Source organism: Odontesthes bonariensis, chromosome 19 (assembly GCF_027942865.1).
Source record: "Odontesthes bonariensis isolate fOdoBon6 chromosome 19, fOdoBon6.hap1, whole genome shotgun sequence".
NCBI classification, from domain to species: domain Eukaryota; kingdom Metazoa; phylum Chordata; class Actinopteri; order Atheriniformes; family Atherinopsidae; genus Odontesthes; species Odontesthes bonariensis.
In genome coordinates, this window is record NC_134524.1 from 1,917,536 (window position 1) to 1,936,531 (window position 18,996).

Genomic DNA, 18,996 nt, shown 5'->3' on the forward strand with positions numbered 1-18,996 from the left:
GGAGCTAGCGTGCTCTGGCTAAAGGAGCTCTGACTAAAGGAGCTAGCGTGCGCTGATTAAAGGAGCTAGCGTGCTCTGGCTAAAGGAGCTTGCGTGCGCTGGCTAAAGGAGCTACCGTGCTCTGGCTAAAGCAGCTACCGTGCTCTGGCTAAAGGAGCTAGCGTGCTCTGGCTAAAGCAGCTAGCGTGCGCTGGCTAAAGGAGCTACCGTGCGCTGGCTAAAGCAGCTACCGTGCTCTGGCTAAAGGAGCTAGCGTGCTCTGGCTAAAGCAGCTAGCGTGCTCTGGCTAAAGGAGCTAGCGTGCTCTGGCTAAAGGAGCTCTGGCTAAAGGAGCTAGCGTGCGCTGATTAAAGGAGCTAGCGTGCTCTGGCTAAAGGAGCTTGCGTGCGCTGGCTAAAGGAGCTACCGTGCTCTGGCTAAAGCAGCTACCGTGCTCTGGCTAAAGGAGCTAGCGTGCTCTGGCTAAAGCAGCTAGCGTGCGCTGGCTAAAGGAGCTACCGTGCGCTGGCTAAAGCAGCTACCGTGCTCTGGCTAAAGGAGCTAGCGTGCTCTGGCTAAAGCAGCTAGCGTGCTCTGGCTAAAGCAGCTAGCGTGCGCTGGCTAAAGGAGCTAGCGTGCTCTGGCTAAAGCAGCTAGCGTGCTCTGGCTAAAGCAGCTAGCGTGCGCTGGCTAAAGGAGATAGCGTGCTCTGCGGTCAGGTGCGAGGTGGTTTAAGCGGGCTGCGTTGCCAGGTTTAACAGTGCCCCCTTTAGGAAACACCATTAAGCCTTAATTAATACTTAATAAAAAATACTTAATGCTACAAAAACGCAAACTTAATAAAAATACACAATACTGTGCAGTATTCGCTGTGTGTTATTTGAAAACATGTATTGTTATTGTTACCATATTGTTATAAGCTACTATGCGAGTGCGAGCCTCCAATTAAAGCTTGAGAGCCGCGCAATGAGTATCTCTGTCATGGATGATGTCATGGATGATGTCATGGATGATGTCATAGATAATGTCATAGTCGTCAGATCCAGTCCGACATAGTCCAGAATAGTTTTCAGCTGATCTGAATTAGATCCTGTGACCCTGAAAGATTAGCTGAAGAAAATAAGAGTTCATGAAGCAGGAAACCCGCCTGTCACCATGTTTGTCCTGCTCCTGTCGCCATGTTTTTCCTACTCCTGTTGCCATGTTTTTCCTACTCCTGTTGCCATGTTTGTCCTGCTCCTGTGGCCATGTTTGTCCTACTCCTGTAGCCATGTTTGTCCTGCTCCTGTCGCCATGTTTGTCCTGCTCCTGTGGCCATGTTTGTCCTACTCCTGTAGCCATGTTTGTCCTGCTCCTGTCGCCATGTTTGTCCTGCTCCTGTCACCATGTTTGTCCTGCTCCTGTCACCATGTTTGTCCTGCTCCTGTGGCCATGTTTGTCCTGCTCTTGGAGCCATGTTTGTCCTGCTCCTGGAGCCATGTTTGTCCTGCTCCTGTCACCATGTTTGTCCTACTTCTGTCACCATGTTTGTCCTGCTCCTGTGGCCATGTTTGTCCTGCTCCTGTGGCCATGTTTGTCCTGCTCCTGTGGCCATGTTTGTCCTGCTCCTGTCACCATGTTTGTCCTGCTCCTGTCACCATGTTTGTCCTGCTCCTGTCACCATGTTTGTCCTGCTCCTGTGGCCATGTTTGTCCTGCTCCTGGAGCCATGTTTGTCCTGCTCCTGGAGCCATGTTTGTCCTGCTCCTGTCACCATGTTTGTCCTACTTCTGTCACCATGTTTGTCCTGCTCCTGTGGCCATGTTTGTCCTGCTCCTGTGGCCATGTTTGTCCTGCTCCTGTCGCCATGTTTGTCCTGCTCCTGTCACCATGTTTGTCCTGCTCCTGTCGCCATGTTTGTCCTGCTCCTGTGGCCATGTTTGTCCTGCTCCTGTCACCATGTTTGTCCTGCTCCTGTGGCCATGTTTGTCCTGCTCCTGTCACCATGTTTGTCCTGCTCCTGTGGCCATGTTTGTCCTGCTCCTGTGGCCATGTTTGTCCTGCTCCTGTGGCCATGTTTGTCCTGCTCCTGGAGCCATGTTTGTCCTGCTCCTGTCACCATATTTGTCCTGCTCCTGTGGCCATGTTTGTCCTGCTCCTGTGGCCATGTTTGTCCTGCTCCTGTAGCCATGTTTGTCCTGCTCCTGTCGCCATGTTTGTCCTGCTCCTGTGGCCATGTTTGTCCTGCTCCTGTCACCATGTTTGTCCTGCTCCTGTGGCCATGTTTGTCCTGCTCCTGGAGCCATGTTTGTCCTGCTCCTGTGGCCATGTTTGTCCTGCTCCTGTGGCCATGTTTGTCCTGCTCCTGTGGCCATGTTTGTCCTGCTCCTGTGGCCATGTTTGTCCTGCTCCTGTCACCATGTTTGTCCTGCTCCTGTGGCCATGTTTGTCCTGCTCCTGTCACCATGTTTGTCCTGCTCCTGTGGCCATGTTTGTCCTGCTCCTGTCACCATGTTTGTCCTGCTCCTGTGGCCATGTTTGTCCTGCTCCTGTGGCCATGTTTGTCCTGCTCCTGTGGCCATGTTTGTCCTGCTCCTGTGGCCATGTTTGTCCTGCTCCTGTGGCCATGTTTGTCCTGCTCCTGTGGCCATGTTTGTCCTGCTCCTGTGGCCATGTTTGTCCTGCTCCTGTGGCCATGTTTGTCCTGCTCCTGTCACCATGTTTGTCCTGCTCCTGTGGCCATGTTTGTCCTGCTCCTGTCACCATGTTTGTCCTGCTCCTGTCACCATGTTTGTCCTGCTCCTGTGGCCATGTTTGTCCTGCTCCTGTGGCCATGTTTGTCCTGCTCCTGTGGCCATGTTTGTCCTGCTCCTGTCACCATGTTTGTCCTGCTCCTGTCACCATGTTTGTCCTGCTCCTGTCGCCATGTTTGTCCTGCTCCTGTCACCATGTTTGTCCTGCTCCTGGAGCCATGTTTGTCCTACTCCTGTCACCATGTTTGTCCTGCTCCTGTCACCATGTTTGTCCTGCTCCTGTAGCCATGTTTGTCCTGCTCCTGGAGCCATGTTTGTCCTGCTCCTGTGGCCATGTTTGTCCTGCTCCTGTGGCCATGTTTGTCCTGCTCCTGGAGCCATGTTTGTCCTGCTCCTGTGGCCATGTTTGTCCTGCTCCTGGAGCCATGTTTGTCCTGCTCCTGTGGCCATGTTTGTCCTGCTCCTGTGGCCATGTTTGTCCTGCTCCTGGAGCCATGTTTGTCCTGCTCCTGGAGCCATGTTTGTCCTGCTCCTGTGGCCATGTTTGTCCTGCTCCTGTGGCCATGTTTGTCCTGCTCCTGGAGCCATGTTTGTCCTGCTCCTGTGGCCATGTTTGTCCTGCTCCTGGAGCCATGTTTGTCCTGCTCCTGTGGCCATGTTTGTCCTGCTCCTGTGGCCATGTTTGTCCTGCTCCTGGAGCCATGTTTGTCCTGCTCCTGGAGCCATGTTTGTCCTGCTCCTGTGGCCATGTTTGTCCTGCTCCTGGAGCTTATTGGCTGCCTGCTTCATCAACCAGGAAACCGTTCTTTCCTGCCATGATGTCAGCTCGGTCACATGGGTGGAGCGGCCTGAACTCTCTCAGGAAGCCACACCCACCACCTGTTGGTGCTGCTGCAGATACAGACTCGCTCAGAGCTGGGACCGGCTGCTGGTTTCCATGGTAACCGAGTCGTGATGAAGTTGGCTCTAATGTAGGTCTCCACCGGCTCTGCTTCATCCACCAGATGCTCATCAGCACCAACGTGAAGTCTGCGTAGTTTTCTACAAGCATCAGAACCAGGGCTGGGCAACGATTAACATGTTTAATCTAATTAATCACATGATTTCCCTGATTAATCACGATTAATCGCATTTGTACGCAGAATCCAAAAGTAGTGTATAGCTTTTAGCATTTAGCTTTATTTTAAATGTGCTGCCATATGAATGAAAGTGCCATAACATTTGTTGTGCAAACACACTTTTAACATCAGCATCTGTCTGTAGTTTTTATGTAGAAGCCTCGCTCCACTGTCTGTTTCCTTGAATGACTTGCTGCTATCAGTTGTGTGTTTTGCCTTTAAGTGATATTTTAGACTGGAACTACTACGCTGAGAAGACAATTCAACTTGGCTGTGTTTACAGATGACTTTGGTTCTGTCGACTCCGCCGTCTGGAAGAACTTTAACATGAAAATGGCCGAGTAAAAGTTCCGTACCCTTCTCCATGTTTGGTGGATCCGCCGATTACTTTCTTTTCCTGTTCCACAGCAGACAGCAGCAGACTTTTACAGAATAAAAGCCTGTGAGCAGCATACTTTTACAGAATAAAAGCCTGTGAGCAACAGACTTTTACAGAATAAAAGCCTGTGAGCAACAGACTTTTACAGAATAAAAGCCTGTGAGCAACAGACTTTTACAGAATAAAAGCCTGTGAGCGACAGACTTTTACAAAATAAAAGCCTGTGAGTAACAGACTTTAACAAAATAAAAGCCTGTGAGCGACAGACTTTAACAAAATAAAAGCCTGTGAGCGACAGACTTTTACAAAATAAAAGCCTGTGAGTAACAGACTTTTACAGAATAAAAGCCTGTGAGCAACAGACTTTTACAAAATAAAAGCCTGTGAGTAACAGACTTTTACAGAATAAAAGCCTGTGAGCAACAGACTTTTACAAAATAAAAGCCTGTGAGCAACAGACTTTTACAAAATAAAAGCCTGTGAGCAACAGACTTTTACAGAATAAAAGCCTGTGAGCAACAGACTTTTACAAAATAAAAGCCTGTGAGCAACAGACTTTTACAAAATAAAAGCCTGTGAGCAACAGACTTTTACAATAATAAAGTAAATTAAAACTGCGAGCAGTGATAACGGCCCTCGCAGCCAAGCGCAGCTCCGGCCTTGCGACTGCCTGACTGCCGGCACCGCCGCCCCGACGTGGTCATCAACGCCGTCACGCATCTCCCGCGCCCGTCCACCAGGTGGAGCGTGCGACGAATCTCCCAAATCGCCTTCAGTCCACGACAGTACGACACCAGTGGCACGTGTTCAAAGTTGGAGCGATATCTCAGCTTCCAGACAGGAGTTACCGTCACTTCCTGCTTTGTGGGGGCGGGGCTTAGCGACGTCAGATATGTACCACGCCAACGTGTGAAGCGCTGCTCCGTAATGATGCACAAAAAATACGGTGCAGATCGGATGATGTCTCAAGGAGATATAGCTGTTTAAATGATCTAGGGGGCGCAGTGGAGTCAAACTCCAATATAATCCTATCGGGCTCTTTAGACGTTAACAAAGGTCATTCATATCTAGTTTGGTGCAAATCAGATGATGCATGTGAGATTTAGAGCCGAACGTATGCAAACGGCGAGGGATTGGAATGTGCCATTCTGCCATGCCCACACTATTTTGTAGGTCCTGACAAGACGCACAGGTGTGCTGAGTTTCATGATTGTCGGTGAAAGCATGGCTTGGGGCTGATGTTTTTAGTTGTTCTAGGGGGCGCTGTGGAGGCATTAGGCCACGCCCATCAAATATTGGACAGCACACCTGTTGGGGGGTGGATTAGGATCGATCCCAGTGAGTTTGGTGCATCTGGGCTCAAAACTGTAGAATTTAGAGCCAAACGTATGGTAACGGCGTGATGTCTGACTTCACCAAGCCGCCAGAGCCACGCCTTCAAGTGAAAACTGTTGGTGCTTTAAAGCTAGTTAGACCAACTTGTTATCTGTATTCTGACACAAGATCATGTTGATTAGGTGAAGGGGGCCAGAGATGGAGCTTTCCAAGTGAAAAAAGTGACTTCCTGTTCTGAGGGGGCGGGGCTTAGATGACGTCAGCATATGACCACATAGGATTGACATGCATCAAACATGGATGACTCATACCAAGTTTGGTGCAGATTGAACTTTTTAGGTGAAAGATATAGCGTTTCGTTTACGCTGGCGAGTACGCCAAGTTCGCCGCTTGGCCACGCCCCCTAAACATGCTCAAAAACTCAAGTCTTCTGATAACTTTTGTGCCCCCATCCCTTAACTGCATACCGACCAAAGATGAAGTCTGTAGCTCAAAATCCCTGGGAGGAGTTCGTTCAAATACGAGGTGTGTAAATCTGAAAAATGGCCAAAATTTGCCCTTTGACCCAAAATGGCCGCCTCCTTGTATATTTTAGAGCATACCTCCAAGAGACTTTTGTTCTTGATTTGACTCGATCTGCATACATAACGAATTTCACGTCTCTACGATGTACGGTTCGGGCCATCTCACGTTAGGTGGCGCTGTAGAGCAGTTTGGCCACGCCCACTTTCGAGTACATTAAAATCATGCGATTTCACGCGTGGGACAATTTTAGGTAAAGTTTGGGGAGTTTTCTAATACGTTCAGGCCCCCCCCATTTGCGATTCCAGGCGGAAAAGAAACGGAATAATAATAGTGAAATCCTGCAGATCCAATAGGCCTTCGCAGCGCTTAGCTGTAATAATAAAACAGGGGGGGTCGGTGGCGTAGTGGGCTGAGCAGGCGCCCCATGTAAGGAGGCTATAGTCCTCGCTGCAGCTGCCGGTTCGAGTCCCACATCGGTAATAACGAGTTAACTCGCCCAGCACTAATTAAAAGAAACAGATTGATTTCTTTTCTTTACTCTTAGCACAGAGCCGGAGCTGCGACCACTAATGACGGGATCACACCGTGCAGAGGTGGAGCTCAGGTAATTACTCAGGTGTGGAGCTCAGGTAATTACTCAGCTGACTCCAGTGTAAACACAGACTTCCTGCATTCAGGCTGATTAGCAGAGTCACAGCACCTTTTGTGCCCAGCTGCCTGCTTTTAATCCACCGGCTGCCTCCTTATTGTGGAGCCGATCAGCAGCAGAAAGGTGGATCAGTTCTGTGCTTTTAATCCACCGGCTGCCTCCTTATTGTGGAGCCGATCAGCAGCAGAAAGGTGGATCCGTTCGGTCCCTTTGTGGCTCTCGGAGCCCTTTAACAGCTCTCGGAGCCCTTTGTGTGAACAGCTGGATAGTTGGGTTAGTTCCTGCAGCTGGTTGAACGGGGCCGACCAGTTGAGCTGCTGTTGGCCACAGTAAGTGTGTTTGTGTTGGGATGCCTGCGGCATGAAGTCAGCTTCAGCTCGGGGTCGGTGGAATGAAGGCTGCTCGCTCACCTAAACACACACACAATAAGATTAGAGTACAATCCGGTATCTGTGGCCACCATCTTGTCTGTGTGTGTTCCCGCTGCCACTGAGCGCTGTTGACAGAGCAAACACACTCTGGGGCTGCTGAATGTGTTTGTGCTGCATGAGCAGAAAGCACCGACTCTGCATCAGTTCTGCAGTCTGAGTTCAGCAGGAACCAGGAGCTGTTACATCACATCAGCCAGGAGGAAACATGGATATAAACCCAGAATCTGAGGCAGAACCAGAGTTAGTTCAGTTCTGAGCAACTTTAAAGTGAATATCTGCAGATGTTTCCATGGTAACAGCTGCAGAGATTCACTGAAACATGTTCCAACATGAACATAAACCCAGAATCTGAGTCAGAACCAGAGTTAGTTCAGTTCTGAGCAGCTTTAAAGTGAATATCTGCAGATGTTTCCATGGTAACAGCTGCAGAGATTCACTGAAACATGTTCCAACATGAACATAAACCCAGAATCTGAGGCAGAACCAGAGTTAGTTCAGTTCTGAGCAGCTTTAAAGTGAATATCTGCAGATGTTTCCATGGTAACAGCTGCAGAGATTCACTGAAACATGTTCCAACATGAACATAAACCCAGAATCTGAGTCAGAACCAGAGTTAGTTCAGTTCTGAGCAGCTTTAAAGTGAATATCTGCAGATGTTTCCATGGTAACAGCTGCAGAGATTCACTGAAACATGTTCCAACATGAACATAAACCCAGAATCTGAGGCAGAACCAGAGTTAGTTCAGTTCTGAGCAGCTTTAAAGTGAATATCTGCAGATGTTTCCATGGTAACAGCTGCAGAGATTCACTGAAACATGTTCCAACATGAACATAAACCCAGAATCTGAGGCAGAACCAGAGTTAGTTCAGTTCTGAGCAGCTTTAAAGTGAATATCTGCAGATGTTTCCATGGTAACAGCTGCAGAGATTCACTGAAACATGTTCCAACATGAACATAAACCCAGAATCTGAGGCAGAACCAGAGTTAGTTCAGTTCTGAGCAGCTTTAAAGTGAATATCTGCAGATGTTTCCATGGTAACAGCTGCAGAGATTCACTGAAACATGTTCCAACATGAACATAAACCCAGAATCTGAGACAGAACCAGAGTTAGTTCAGTTCTGAGCAGCTTTAAAGTGAATATCTGCAGATGTTTCCATGGTAACAGCTGCAGAGATTCACTGAAACATGTTCCAACATGAACATAAACCCAGAATCTGAGGCAGAACCAGAGTTAGTTCAGTTCTGAGCAGCTTTAAAGTGAATATCTGCAGATGTTTCCATGGTAACAGCTGCAGAGATTCACTGAAACATGTTCCAACATGAACATAAACCCAGAATCTGAGTCAGAACCAGAGTTAGTTCAGTTCTGAGCAGCTTTAAAGTGAATATCTGCAGATGTTTCCATGGTAACAGCTGCAGAGATTCACTGAAACATGTTCCAACATGAACATAAACCCAGAATCTGAGGCAGAACCAGAGTTAGTTCAGCTCTGAGCAGCTTTAAGGTGAATATCTGCAGATGTTTCCATGGTAACAGCTGCAGAGATTCACTGAAACATGTTCCAACATGAACATAAACCCAGAATCTGAGGCAGAACCAGAGTTAGTTCAGTTCTGAGCAGCTTTAAAGTGAATATCTGCTCTGAGCTGCTTTCTCCTCCAACACACAGCACACCATGCTGAGATATGCCAAGTTTTCAGCTAACAGCTCTTTGGGAATCACCTTGTTGCTGCAGAAATCCTGTTTTCTGTCTGTCACACTGTGTTATCTTTGCTGTTTTTCACACATGCAGCTAAAGAAATGGGAACAAATCTTAATTCCAGTCTAAAACCCACAAAGAGCTTCTAGATTATTCATTTCTGGTGGCATAAAACAGTTAAATCATTTCATTTATATTAATTGTTCCATAATTAGTCATTAGATTATTTATATCTTATTTTCCTTTTTTTAAGCTTTAAATTGAATCTTATTTACTTTTTCTTGATGTTGAATAACATATAATTCTTATTATTGTCTGTTTTTTTCCTAGTTTTCTACTTTTAGACGTGATAACGTTCAATTTTTTGGGGATTACGATTTTTTTAAACTGAATTTCTTATATTAATTTGACTCTTTTGGTAACTGAAAGCAGTTTTAAACGTAAAAGTAGAAAAAAGTTGAAACTATGAAGCTGTTTTTCACAGATGCAGCTAAAGAAATGGGAACAAATGATGTGTCTCTGTGACAGGCTGCTGGGAACAAAGTGGCTAAAGATCCAGTTTAAAACGGCTTCTTTGCTAAGTTGGACCCAGCACTGGTTCATCCCTTGAGTTAGGAGCCTTTTTACTGGTAATAAAAGTCTGTAATTATTTGCACGATGCTAGAAATCAGAGGGAAACGTCAGATTATTTCCTTTTCTCTGCTCAGAAACAGAAGTCTGTGGCGGTCACGCTGAAACATCAGAGTGATGCATCGTCTCTCACAGACAGTCTTTGTCAGAGCTCTCATTAAACAGCTTGTTGAACCCGGATCTGAAGTAGAACCAGAACCAGAATGGACCTGAGAGCTGCCCTCAGGGTTCTAACCTTCCCTCTGAGTGTGTGTAATGAGGTTACCTGGTTAAACTTTGACCTGTTTAGTTCCACACAGACAGAGTTTTATGGTTGAACAGCTTTTATTCATCACATGACATGTTTAATTAGATGAGCCTAACTTCTCTGCAGCACAGAGTCTGTTTGTTCAGATCTGATGTCACCCAGGAGGCTGGGACTCACCACTTAGCTGGAAACTAAATCAAAGCACAAAGGATCAAATTCTCAGCAGGAATGCAGCGGTGTGACATCAGAGCTTCAGTAATGATCACCTTCGGTGGAGTTAGTTTCTCTGGAATATTTCAGCTCCCGCCTCAGCAGACACGAAGGCTGACTCTGGCTGTCAGGTGTTCGCTAAAGGGAAACGGATTCTCAGGAATTCTTCTTTGTGTTTATCACCACGAGACACGCCAGAGAGGCGGGGTTAGAGAATCCATCTCCCAGCTTTTAAAAACCATGAAATTCATGGTTTCAACAACAGTCTTTGGCTCCATAAAAGTTTAACTCAGACAGCAACGCTTGAAACTCACAGTTCGCTCACACAGTGCCCGGCGTGGCAGAATCAGCTTCAAACACATCTGAGCAGGGTCCTCAGTGCCAGGAACTGAAAATCATGATTTATCAGTGGCACAGCGGGGATTTAACAGTGATTTAACAGGGATTTATCAGTGGCACAGCGGTGATTTAACAGGGATTTATCAGGGATTTATCAGTGATTTATCAGTGGCACAGCGGCGATTTAACAGGGATTTAACAGGGATTTATCAGTGATTTATCAGTGGCACAGCAGCGATTTAACAGTGATTTAACAGGGATTTATCAGTGATTTATCAGTGGCACAGCAGCGATTTAACAGTGATTTAACAGGGATTTATCAGTGATTTATCAGTGGCACAGCGGTGATTTAACAGGGATTTATCAGTGATTTATCAGTGGCACAGCAGCGATTTAACAGGGATTTAACAGGGATTTATCAGGGATTTATCAGTGATTTATCAGTGGCACAGCAGCGATTTAACAGTGATTTAACAGGGATTTATCAGTGGCACAGCAGCGATTTAACAGTGATTTATCAGTGATTTATCAGTGGCACAGTGACGATTTATTAGTGATTAATCAAATCATCAAATCAAATTTATTTGTAGCACATTTCATGTACAAACAGTTCAAAGTGCTTTACATAAAATAAAAGCATTGCAGCAGGGAGTGCAAGAAGCATTAAAAATACATAAAATAATATAAAGAGAAACAAATAAAATCATTTAAATGAATTTAAAATCAGGCAACAGTCGAGATAAGTTAAAAGATATTTCATGCATAGACACATGAGAACAGAAATGTCTTTAACCTGGATTTAAAAATGTCTCCATTTGGTGAAAGTTTAATCTCCACTGGCAGTTTGTTCCACTTGTTTGCAGCATAACAGCTAAATGCTGCTTCTCCATGTTTAGTCTGGACTCTGGACTGGACCAGCTGACCTGAGTCCTTGGATCTCAGAGCTCTGCTGGCTTTATATTCTCTGAACACATCACAGATTGTAAACCATCAGCAGGCTTTTAAACTCTATTCTGTGACTGACTGGAAGCCAGAGTAAAGATTTTAAAGCTGCTGTGATGTGTTCAGATCTCTTAGTCCGGGTTAAAACTCCAGCAGCAGCGTTCTGGATGAGCTGCAGATGTTTAATGCTCTTTGTGGGAAGTCCAGTTAAAAGAGCGTTACAGTGATGGAGTCTGCTGGAGATGAATCCATGGATGAGTTTCTCCTGGAAACCTTTAATTCTGCTGATGTTTCTGAGGTGGTAAAAAGCTGCCTTGGTGACAGCTTTGATGTGGCTGCTGAAAGTCAGATCTGAGTCTATCAACACTCAGAGGTTACCAACTTGGTCAGTGATTGTAAGGTCCCGAGTCTCAAGATATGTACCAACGCTGACCCTCTTCTCTTTGCTCCCAAACAGAATGATCTCAGTTTTGTCTTCATTTAATTGTAATCAGTGGCACAGAGGTGATTTAACAGGGATTTAACAGGGATTTAACAGTGGCTATTTATCAGTGATTTATCAGTGATTTATCAGTGATTTATCAATGATTTAACAGTGATTTATCAGTGGCACAGCGGCGATTTAACAGGGATTTAACAGGGATTTATCAGTGATTTAACAGTGGCTATTTATCAGTGATTTATCAGTGATTTATCAGTGATTTATCAATGATTTAACAGTGATTTATCAGTGGCACAGCGGCGATTTAACAGGGATTTAACAGGGATTTATCAGTGATGCAGGCTGCAGGTCCCGGGCTGCTGCGGGTCCCGGCCTGCTGCGGGTCCCGGGCTGCTGCGGGTCCCGGGCTGCTGCGGGTCCCGGGCTGCAGGCTGCAGGTCCCGGGCTGCTGCGGGTCCCGGGCTGCAGGCTGCAGGTCCCGGGCTGCTGCAGTTCCCGGGCTGCTGCAGGTCCCGGGCTGCAGGCTGCTTCGGGTCCCGGGCTGCTGCGGGTCCCGGGCTGCTGCAGGTCCCGGGCTGCAGGCTGCTTCGGGTCCCGGGCTGCTGCGGGTCCCGGGCTGCTGCGGGTCCCGGCCTGCTGCGGGTCCCGGGCTGCTGCGGGTCCCGGGCTGCAGCGGGTCCCGGGCTGCAGCGGGTCCCGGGCTGCTGCGGGTCCCGGGCTGCTGCGGGTCCCGGGCTGCTGCGGGTCCCGGGCTGCTGCGGGTCCCGGGCTGCTTCGGGTCCCGGGCTGCTGCGGGTCCCGGGCTGCTTCGGGTCCCGGGCTGCAGGCTGCAGGTCCCGGGCTGCTGCGGGTCCCGGGCTGCAGGCTGCGGGTCCCGGGCTGCAGGCTGCGGGTCCCGGGCTGCAGGCTGCGGGTCCCGGGCTGCAGGCTGCGGGTCCCGGGCTGCTTCGGGTCCCGGGCTGCTTCGGGTCCCGGGCTGCTGCGGGTCCCGGGCTGCTGCGGGTCCCGGGCTGCTGCGGGTCCCGGGCTGCTTCGGGTCCCGGGCTGCAGCGGGTCCCGTGCTGCTTCGGGTCCCGGGCTGCTTCGGGTCCCGGGCTGCAGGCTGCAGGTCCCGGGCTGCTTCGGGTCCCGGGCTGCAGGCTGCAGGTCCCGGGCTGCTGCGGGTCCCGGGCTGCAGGCTGCGGGTCCCGGGCTGCAGGCTGCGGGTCCCGGGCTGCAGGCTGCGGGTCCCGGGCTGCAGGCTGCGGGTCCCGGGCTGCTTCGGGTCCCGGGCTGCTTCGGGTCCCGGGCTGCTGCGGGTCCCGGGCTGCTGCGGGTCCCGGCCTGCTGCGGGTCCCGGCCTGCTGCGGGTCCCGGGCTGCTGCGGGTCCCGGCCTGCTGCGGGTCCCGGCCTGCTGCGGGTCCCGGGCTGCTGCGGGTCCCGGCCTGCTGCGGGTCCCGGCCTGCTGCGGGTCCCGGGCTGCTGCGGGTCCCGGCCTGCTGCGGGTCCCGGCCTGCTGCGGGTCCCGGGCTGCTGCGGGTCCCGGGCTGCTGCGGGTCCCGGGCTGCTGCGGGTCCCGGCCTGCTGCGGGTCCCGGGCTGCTGCGGGTCCCGGGCTGCTGCGGGTCCCGGCCTGCTGCGGGTCCCGGGCTGCTGCGGGTCCCGGGCTGCAGGCTGCGGGTCCCGGGCTGCTGCGGGTCCCGGGCTGCTGCGGGTCCCGGGCAGCTGCGGGTCCCGGGCTGCAGGCTGCGGGTCCCGGGCTGCTGCGGGTCCCGGGCTGCTGCGGGTCCCGGGCAGCTGCGGGTCCCGGGCTGCAGGCTGCGGGTCCCGGGCTGCTGCGGGTCCCGGGCTGCAGGCTGCGGGTCCCGGGCTGCTGCGGGTCCCGGGCTGCAGGCTGCGGGTCCCGGGCTGCTTCGGGTCCCGGGCTGCTGCAGGGCGCTGGTGTCAGCGCTCTGTGACCTGCTTTGCATCCACAGACGTGGTTTCGGTGTGTGTGGTCAGGATCTGGTTTGTGTATTTCTGCCTGGGTGTGTCGCTCTGTCCTTCCTGGACTCTTTCAGAGGGAAACAAACTCTCTGACAGCCTCACATGACCCTGACCCTGAATGAGCTGTTGATGTTTGAGCTCTCAGGAAATCACAGTTTCACACAGAAACCTGACCTGGGTTCACCTGCTTTGAGAACACACCCCTCACACAGACGGTCGCTATGGTTACAGCTGCTAAACCAGCAGCCTGCACCTATCTGCTGAACCGGACAGATGCCACTCCATTGTGTTTATCAGAACAGTTGATATCTGCCTCCTTTTCAACTCATTTCGAGCTGAAATGAAGAGAAGAAAACAACTGAAATGTTAATCCCAGATATTTGTGGGACATCACCAGCAGTTTCATGCTGAAGTGGCTGAGATCGGCTCACTTTAAACCGACGTAAAGAGAGCCACGTGGTCACTTTCTTCTTCTGTGGTTTCCTTTGGCTGACCTGCCCGGTGGAGAGGAGTTAAAGCAGATGTGCACAGATTTAAACAGATTTAAAGTTTAGTTTTTATGAAGCTGGGTCTGAACTCAGCCGAAGATCATCGCTGAGGGAAGATGCTCCTCACTCTGAGGTTTCGTTAACAGAGTGAGACGTCTTCTCTCTGGAGGATCTCAGCAGACGCTTTATTCCCAAACTTTATTTCTAACGGCACATTTCACACGGAAGGTTTCAGGGTGACAAAGAGGACGAACGCACACACGAGTGGTAAATAATAATAATAAATAAAAACAACTTTAAAATGAGAAAAAATAGCAACATGCTCAGGACAAAATGTTCACCGTGAGAGTCGGGGTGGAATGTGTGTTTATTAGAGGCCGCAGAGGCCCAAATTACAGAGCGCACACACGCACGTGCACACACACACACGTGCACACACACACACGTGCACACACACACACACACACCTGCTGATGAACAGTCTGAGCCGATCAATAACTCTGATTAGCATGTTCTCATAGATGATTGAAAGGTGGATCAATGAGCTGCTGACAGTTTGGTAGTAAAAAACACACGTGCGCACACACACACGTGCGCACACACAGTAACACTATCCTTTCCCAGACGGTTGTGTTTAACTGTGTGAGTTGGGGGGCCTGAGGTGGGGGCGTTTCATCACAGGAAAAACAAAAGAAAAAAGACAAAGAGAACAGATAGAAAGAAGAGACGATGAGGCAGAAACACCGAGGTGGAGAGGAGCGTGGTTTCCATGGCGACGCAGAACACATAACAGGACAGGAATGTAAAGAGAGGGGAAAATGGAAACGTGAAGGGAGGAGTTCAGGAAAAAAGAGGAGAGAAAAGAGGAGCAAACAGTGAGGAAGAAGGAAGGAAAGGAGGGGAAAATGAGAAGTCTGGCTCTGAGCTTAAAGCAGAGCCGAGAAAGGAATGGATGTAACCATGCAGATGAGAGAGGTTAAAAAAGGGAAGAAAAGGAAGGAAAGCAGCAAGAAGAAAGGAAGAAAACGAGGAAAGCAAATGGAAGGAAGACAGGAAGGAGAAGGAGAAAGGAAAGAAATGTGTAAAAGGAGGAGAAATCTGTCAGGGAAGAAGAATGTTGAGGGGAAGGAAAAGTATGTGGGAGGAGGAAAGACCTGAAAAAGGAAAGCTGGGACTGGAAAAAGAGGAGGAGAGGAAAAAAGAGCGGGAATCTCATAAAAGGAAAAAAAAAGAGACGAGTCAGCAGGAAAGAGAAAGATGGAGGGTTAGGTTAGGAAGTTCTGCTGGTTTCAGTTTGAATGAGAAACGTTCCAGGCTGATTTTTTTCTCTTTAAAGGCTGTGTGTCCATGTGTTCTGTCTGTCTGACCCTGCACTCTGATTGGCTGTCCCCAGGCAGGGAGTGGGCGGAGCTGAAAGATGGCGGGTGCATCGGTGAAGGTGGCGGTGCGAGTCCGTCCGTTCAACACCAGAGAGATGGGCCGCAACGCCAAGTGTGTGATCCAGATGCAGGGAAACACCACCTGTAAGCCCAGAGAACACGTGCACGCACACATGCACAAACGTGCACACGCACAGCCCAAAAACCAGCCCTCTGATGGAAGGTGGTGTTTTAGGAGGAGAAACTCCGCCGTTCGACATGTTGTCATAAACGTTTTTAACGTGTTTATTTTTAAAAAGATAAAACCTTAAAATGTGTGAAAAAAGACGAGCAAACGGAGCAGAAAGCAGCGGAACCCAATATGTGAGAACGCGCTGCTGTGAGAACGTGCCGCTGCTGCTGTGAGAACGTGCCGCTGCCGTTAGAACGTGCCGCCGCTGCCGTTAGAACGTGCTGCCGTGAGAACGTGCCGCTGCCGTTAGAACGTGCCGCCGCTGCCGTTAGAACGTGCTGCCGTGAGAACGTGCCGCCGCTGCCGTGAGAACGTGCCGCCGCTGCCGTGAGAACGTGCCGCCGCTGCCGTTAGAACGTGCCGCCGCTGCTGTGAGAACGTGCCGCTGCCGTTAGAACGTGCCGCTGCTGCTGCGAGAACGTGCCGCTGCTGCCGTTAGAACGTGCCGCTGCTGCTGTGAGAACGTGCCGCTGCCGTTAGAACGTGCCGCTGCCGTTAGAACGTGCCGCTGCTGCCGTGAGAACGTGCCGCCGCTGCCGTGAGAACGTGCCGCCGCTGTTAGAACGTGCCGCCGCCGTTAGAACGTGCTGCTGCTGCCGTTAGAACATGCTGCCGTTAGAACGTGCCGCTGCCGTTAGAACGTGCTGCTGCTGCCGTTAGAACATGCTGCCGTTAGAACGTGCTGCTGCTGTGAGAACGTGCCGCCGCCGTTAGAACGTGCTGCTGCTGCCGTTAGAACATGCTGCCGTTAGAACGTGCTGCTGCTGTGAGAACGTGCCGCCGCCGTTAGAACGTGCTGCTGCTGCCGTTAGAACATGCTGCCGTTAGAACGTGCCGCTGCCGTTAGAACGTGCTGCTGCTGCCGTTAGAACGTGCTGCTGCTGTGAGAACGTGCCGCTGCCGTTAGAAGGTGCCGCTGCTGTTAGAACGTCCTGCTGCCGTGAGAACGTGCTGCCGCTGCCGTTAGAACGTGCCGCTGCCGTTAGAACGTGCTGCCGCTGCCGTTAGAACGTGCCGCTGCCGTTAGAACGTGCTGCTGCTGCCGTTAGAACATGCTGCCGTTAGAACGTGCTGCTGCTGTGAGAACGTGCCGCTGCCGTTAGAAGGTGCCGCTGCCGTTAAAACGTCCTGCTGCCGTGAGAACGTGCTGCCGCTGCCGTTAGAACGTGCCGCTGCCGTTAGAACGTGCCGCTGCCGTTAGAACGTGCCGCTGCCGTTAGAACGTCCTGCTGCCGTGAGAACGTGCTGCCGCTGCCGTTAGAACGTGCTGCCGCTAGAAGGTGCCGCTGCTGTTAGAACGTCCTGCTGCCGTGAGAACGTGCCGCTGCTGCCGTTAGAACGTGCCGCCGCTGCCGTTAGAACGTGCCGCCGCTGCCGTTAGAACGTGCCGCCGCTGCCGTGAGAACGTGCCGCTGCCGTTAGAACGTGCTGCTGCGAGAACGTGCCGCCGCTGGCGTTAGAACGTGCCGCCGCTGGCGTTAGAACGTGCCGCCGCTGGCGTTAGAACGTGCCGCCGCTGGCGTTAGAACGTGCCGCCGCTGGCGTTAGAACGTGCCGCCGCTGGCGTTAGAACGTGCCGCTGCTGTTATAACCAGGAGCTAACTCACACCTGGGAACATCCGTCCCATCTGAGTTGTAGTTTTCTGGGCTTGAAACAGCAGCCAAAGTACCCAAACCTCCAGCTGTTAGCTTCAGGCAAACGTTGAAAGTACCCAAACCTCCAGCTGTTAGCTTCAGGCTAACGTTCAAAGTACACAAACCTCCAGCTGTTAGCTTCAGGCTAACGTTCAAAGTACACAAACCTCCAGCTGTTAGCTTCAGGCTAACGTTCAAAGTACCCAAACCTCCAGCTGTTAGCTTCAGGCTAACGTTCAAAGTACACAAACCTCCAGCTGTTAGCTTCAGGCTAACGTTCAAAGTACACAAACCTCCAGCTGTTAGCTTCAGGCTAACGTTCAAAGTACCCAAACCTCCAGCTGTTAGCTTCAGGCTAACGTTCAAAGTACACAAACCTCCAGCTGTTAGCTTCAGGCTAACGTTCAAAGTACCCAAACCTCCAGCTGTTAGCTTCAGGCTAACGTTCCCCACTAGCTTAGCTGGCTAACAGCCCTCACTCTCTGTGGGTCAGAGGTTCTCACACATTAAAACAGACCTCAGGAGGCCTCCGGCCGTCATGTGACCTCTGACCCCAGGCTAATAAACTGACGCACACACGGTTTATTAATAGCCTGCGCTGCAGCGGGACTGTTTTTAGCACTCGTCTGAACATGCACTCGTACCCAGACGCGCAGACCCGGGCTCGTCATCTGTTCTGTGCACGGCGGAGCGGTCACGTGCACATTTCACCTTCAGAGGGGCAGCTGGTGGGGCATCTCTGTGTTACCACAACAGACCCCGCCCTTCTGGTCCTGAGTCGTTCTCTGATCCCCCCTCTTTGCTTTCCAGGCATCTCCAACCCCAAACAGCCCAAAGATGGAGCCAAGAACTTCACATTCGACTACTCTTACTGGTCACACACCACGGTGAGCACTCGCACTTTCACACAGAGAGAAGCTTCTTAGCGAAGCGCTAACAGTGTGTGGTTCTGCAGAACGAGGACCCCGGCTTTGCCTCCCAGAGGCAGGTCTATAAGGACATCGGGGAGGAGATGCTGCTGCACGCCTTCGAAGGTAAAGTGGAGATCTCAGCTTCTTTTTTTAATCAAACTCTCCGGTGGCTCGGGAACGAAAGCAGTCGAGTGAAAGAAGGATGAAACGGATGTTTTTGATTTCAGGGTACAATGTGTGCATTTTTGCGTACGGCCAGACGGGCGGAGGGAAGAGCTACACCATGATGGGCAAACAGGAGCCCGGGCAGGAGGGGATCATACCCCAGGTAAGCCCCCTGAGGAGGGGACCTCCCCCAGAACCCTGTTTTATTACAGAACCCTGAAATAAAACGATGGCTGTGTTCGAAACCGCCTACTACATACTGATCGATCAGACAGTATGCAGAGCGTTTACCCACAATGCATTTCGCTCCTGCCCGAGCCGAAATCAGCCGTTCTGATGCTTTTTTCCCTTAAGCTCTAAACTCTGTAAACTTTAGCAACATTTGAAACATTTTCAGGAGAGAAAGTAGTCGTTTAGATCCCCAACGTGTTGAAAAGCTGACAAAATACCGGCTGTTTACAATTTTGTTCCCACGAATTCGGCGCTACTAAAGCTAGCTGCAGTGAGCTAACGCACTTCCTGTTATTTTCACAAAATAAAATACCCGTTGCCTTTTATCATA

General features: G+C 50.7%; 1 protein-coding gene across 4 annotated transcripts in view; it reads left to right on the forward strand.

Moving 5' to 3' along the window:
• Window positions 1-18,996, forward strand: part of LOC142369365 (kinesin-like protein KIF1C) — a 64,295-nt gene that overhangs the window by 10,084 nt on the left and 35,215 nt on the right. For all 4 annotated transcript variants that reach the window (XM_075451717.1, XM_075451719.1, XM_075451718.1 and 1 more), the window contains exons 2-5: window positions 15,506-15,635; window positions 18,169-18,245; window positions 18,314-18,392; window positions 18,497-18,597. In XM_075451717.1, coding sequence (XP_075307832.1) covers window positions 15,530-15,635; window positions 18,169-18,245; window positions 18,314-18,392; window positions 18,497-18,597 — 363 coding nt within the window. In that variant the 5' untranslated portion in view covers window positions 15,506-15,529. The remainder of the gene's footprint in view (window positions 1-15,505; window positions 15,636-18,168; window positions 18,246-18,313; window positions 18,393-18,496; window positions 18,598-18,996) is intronic.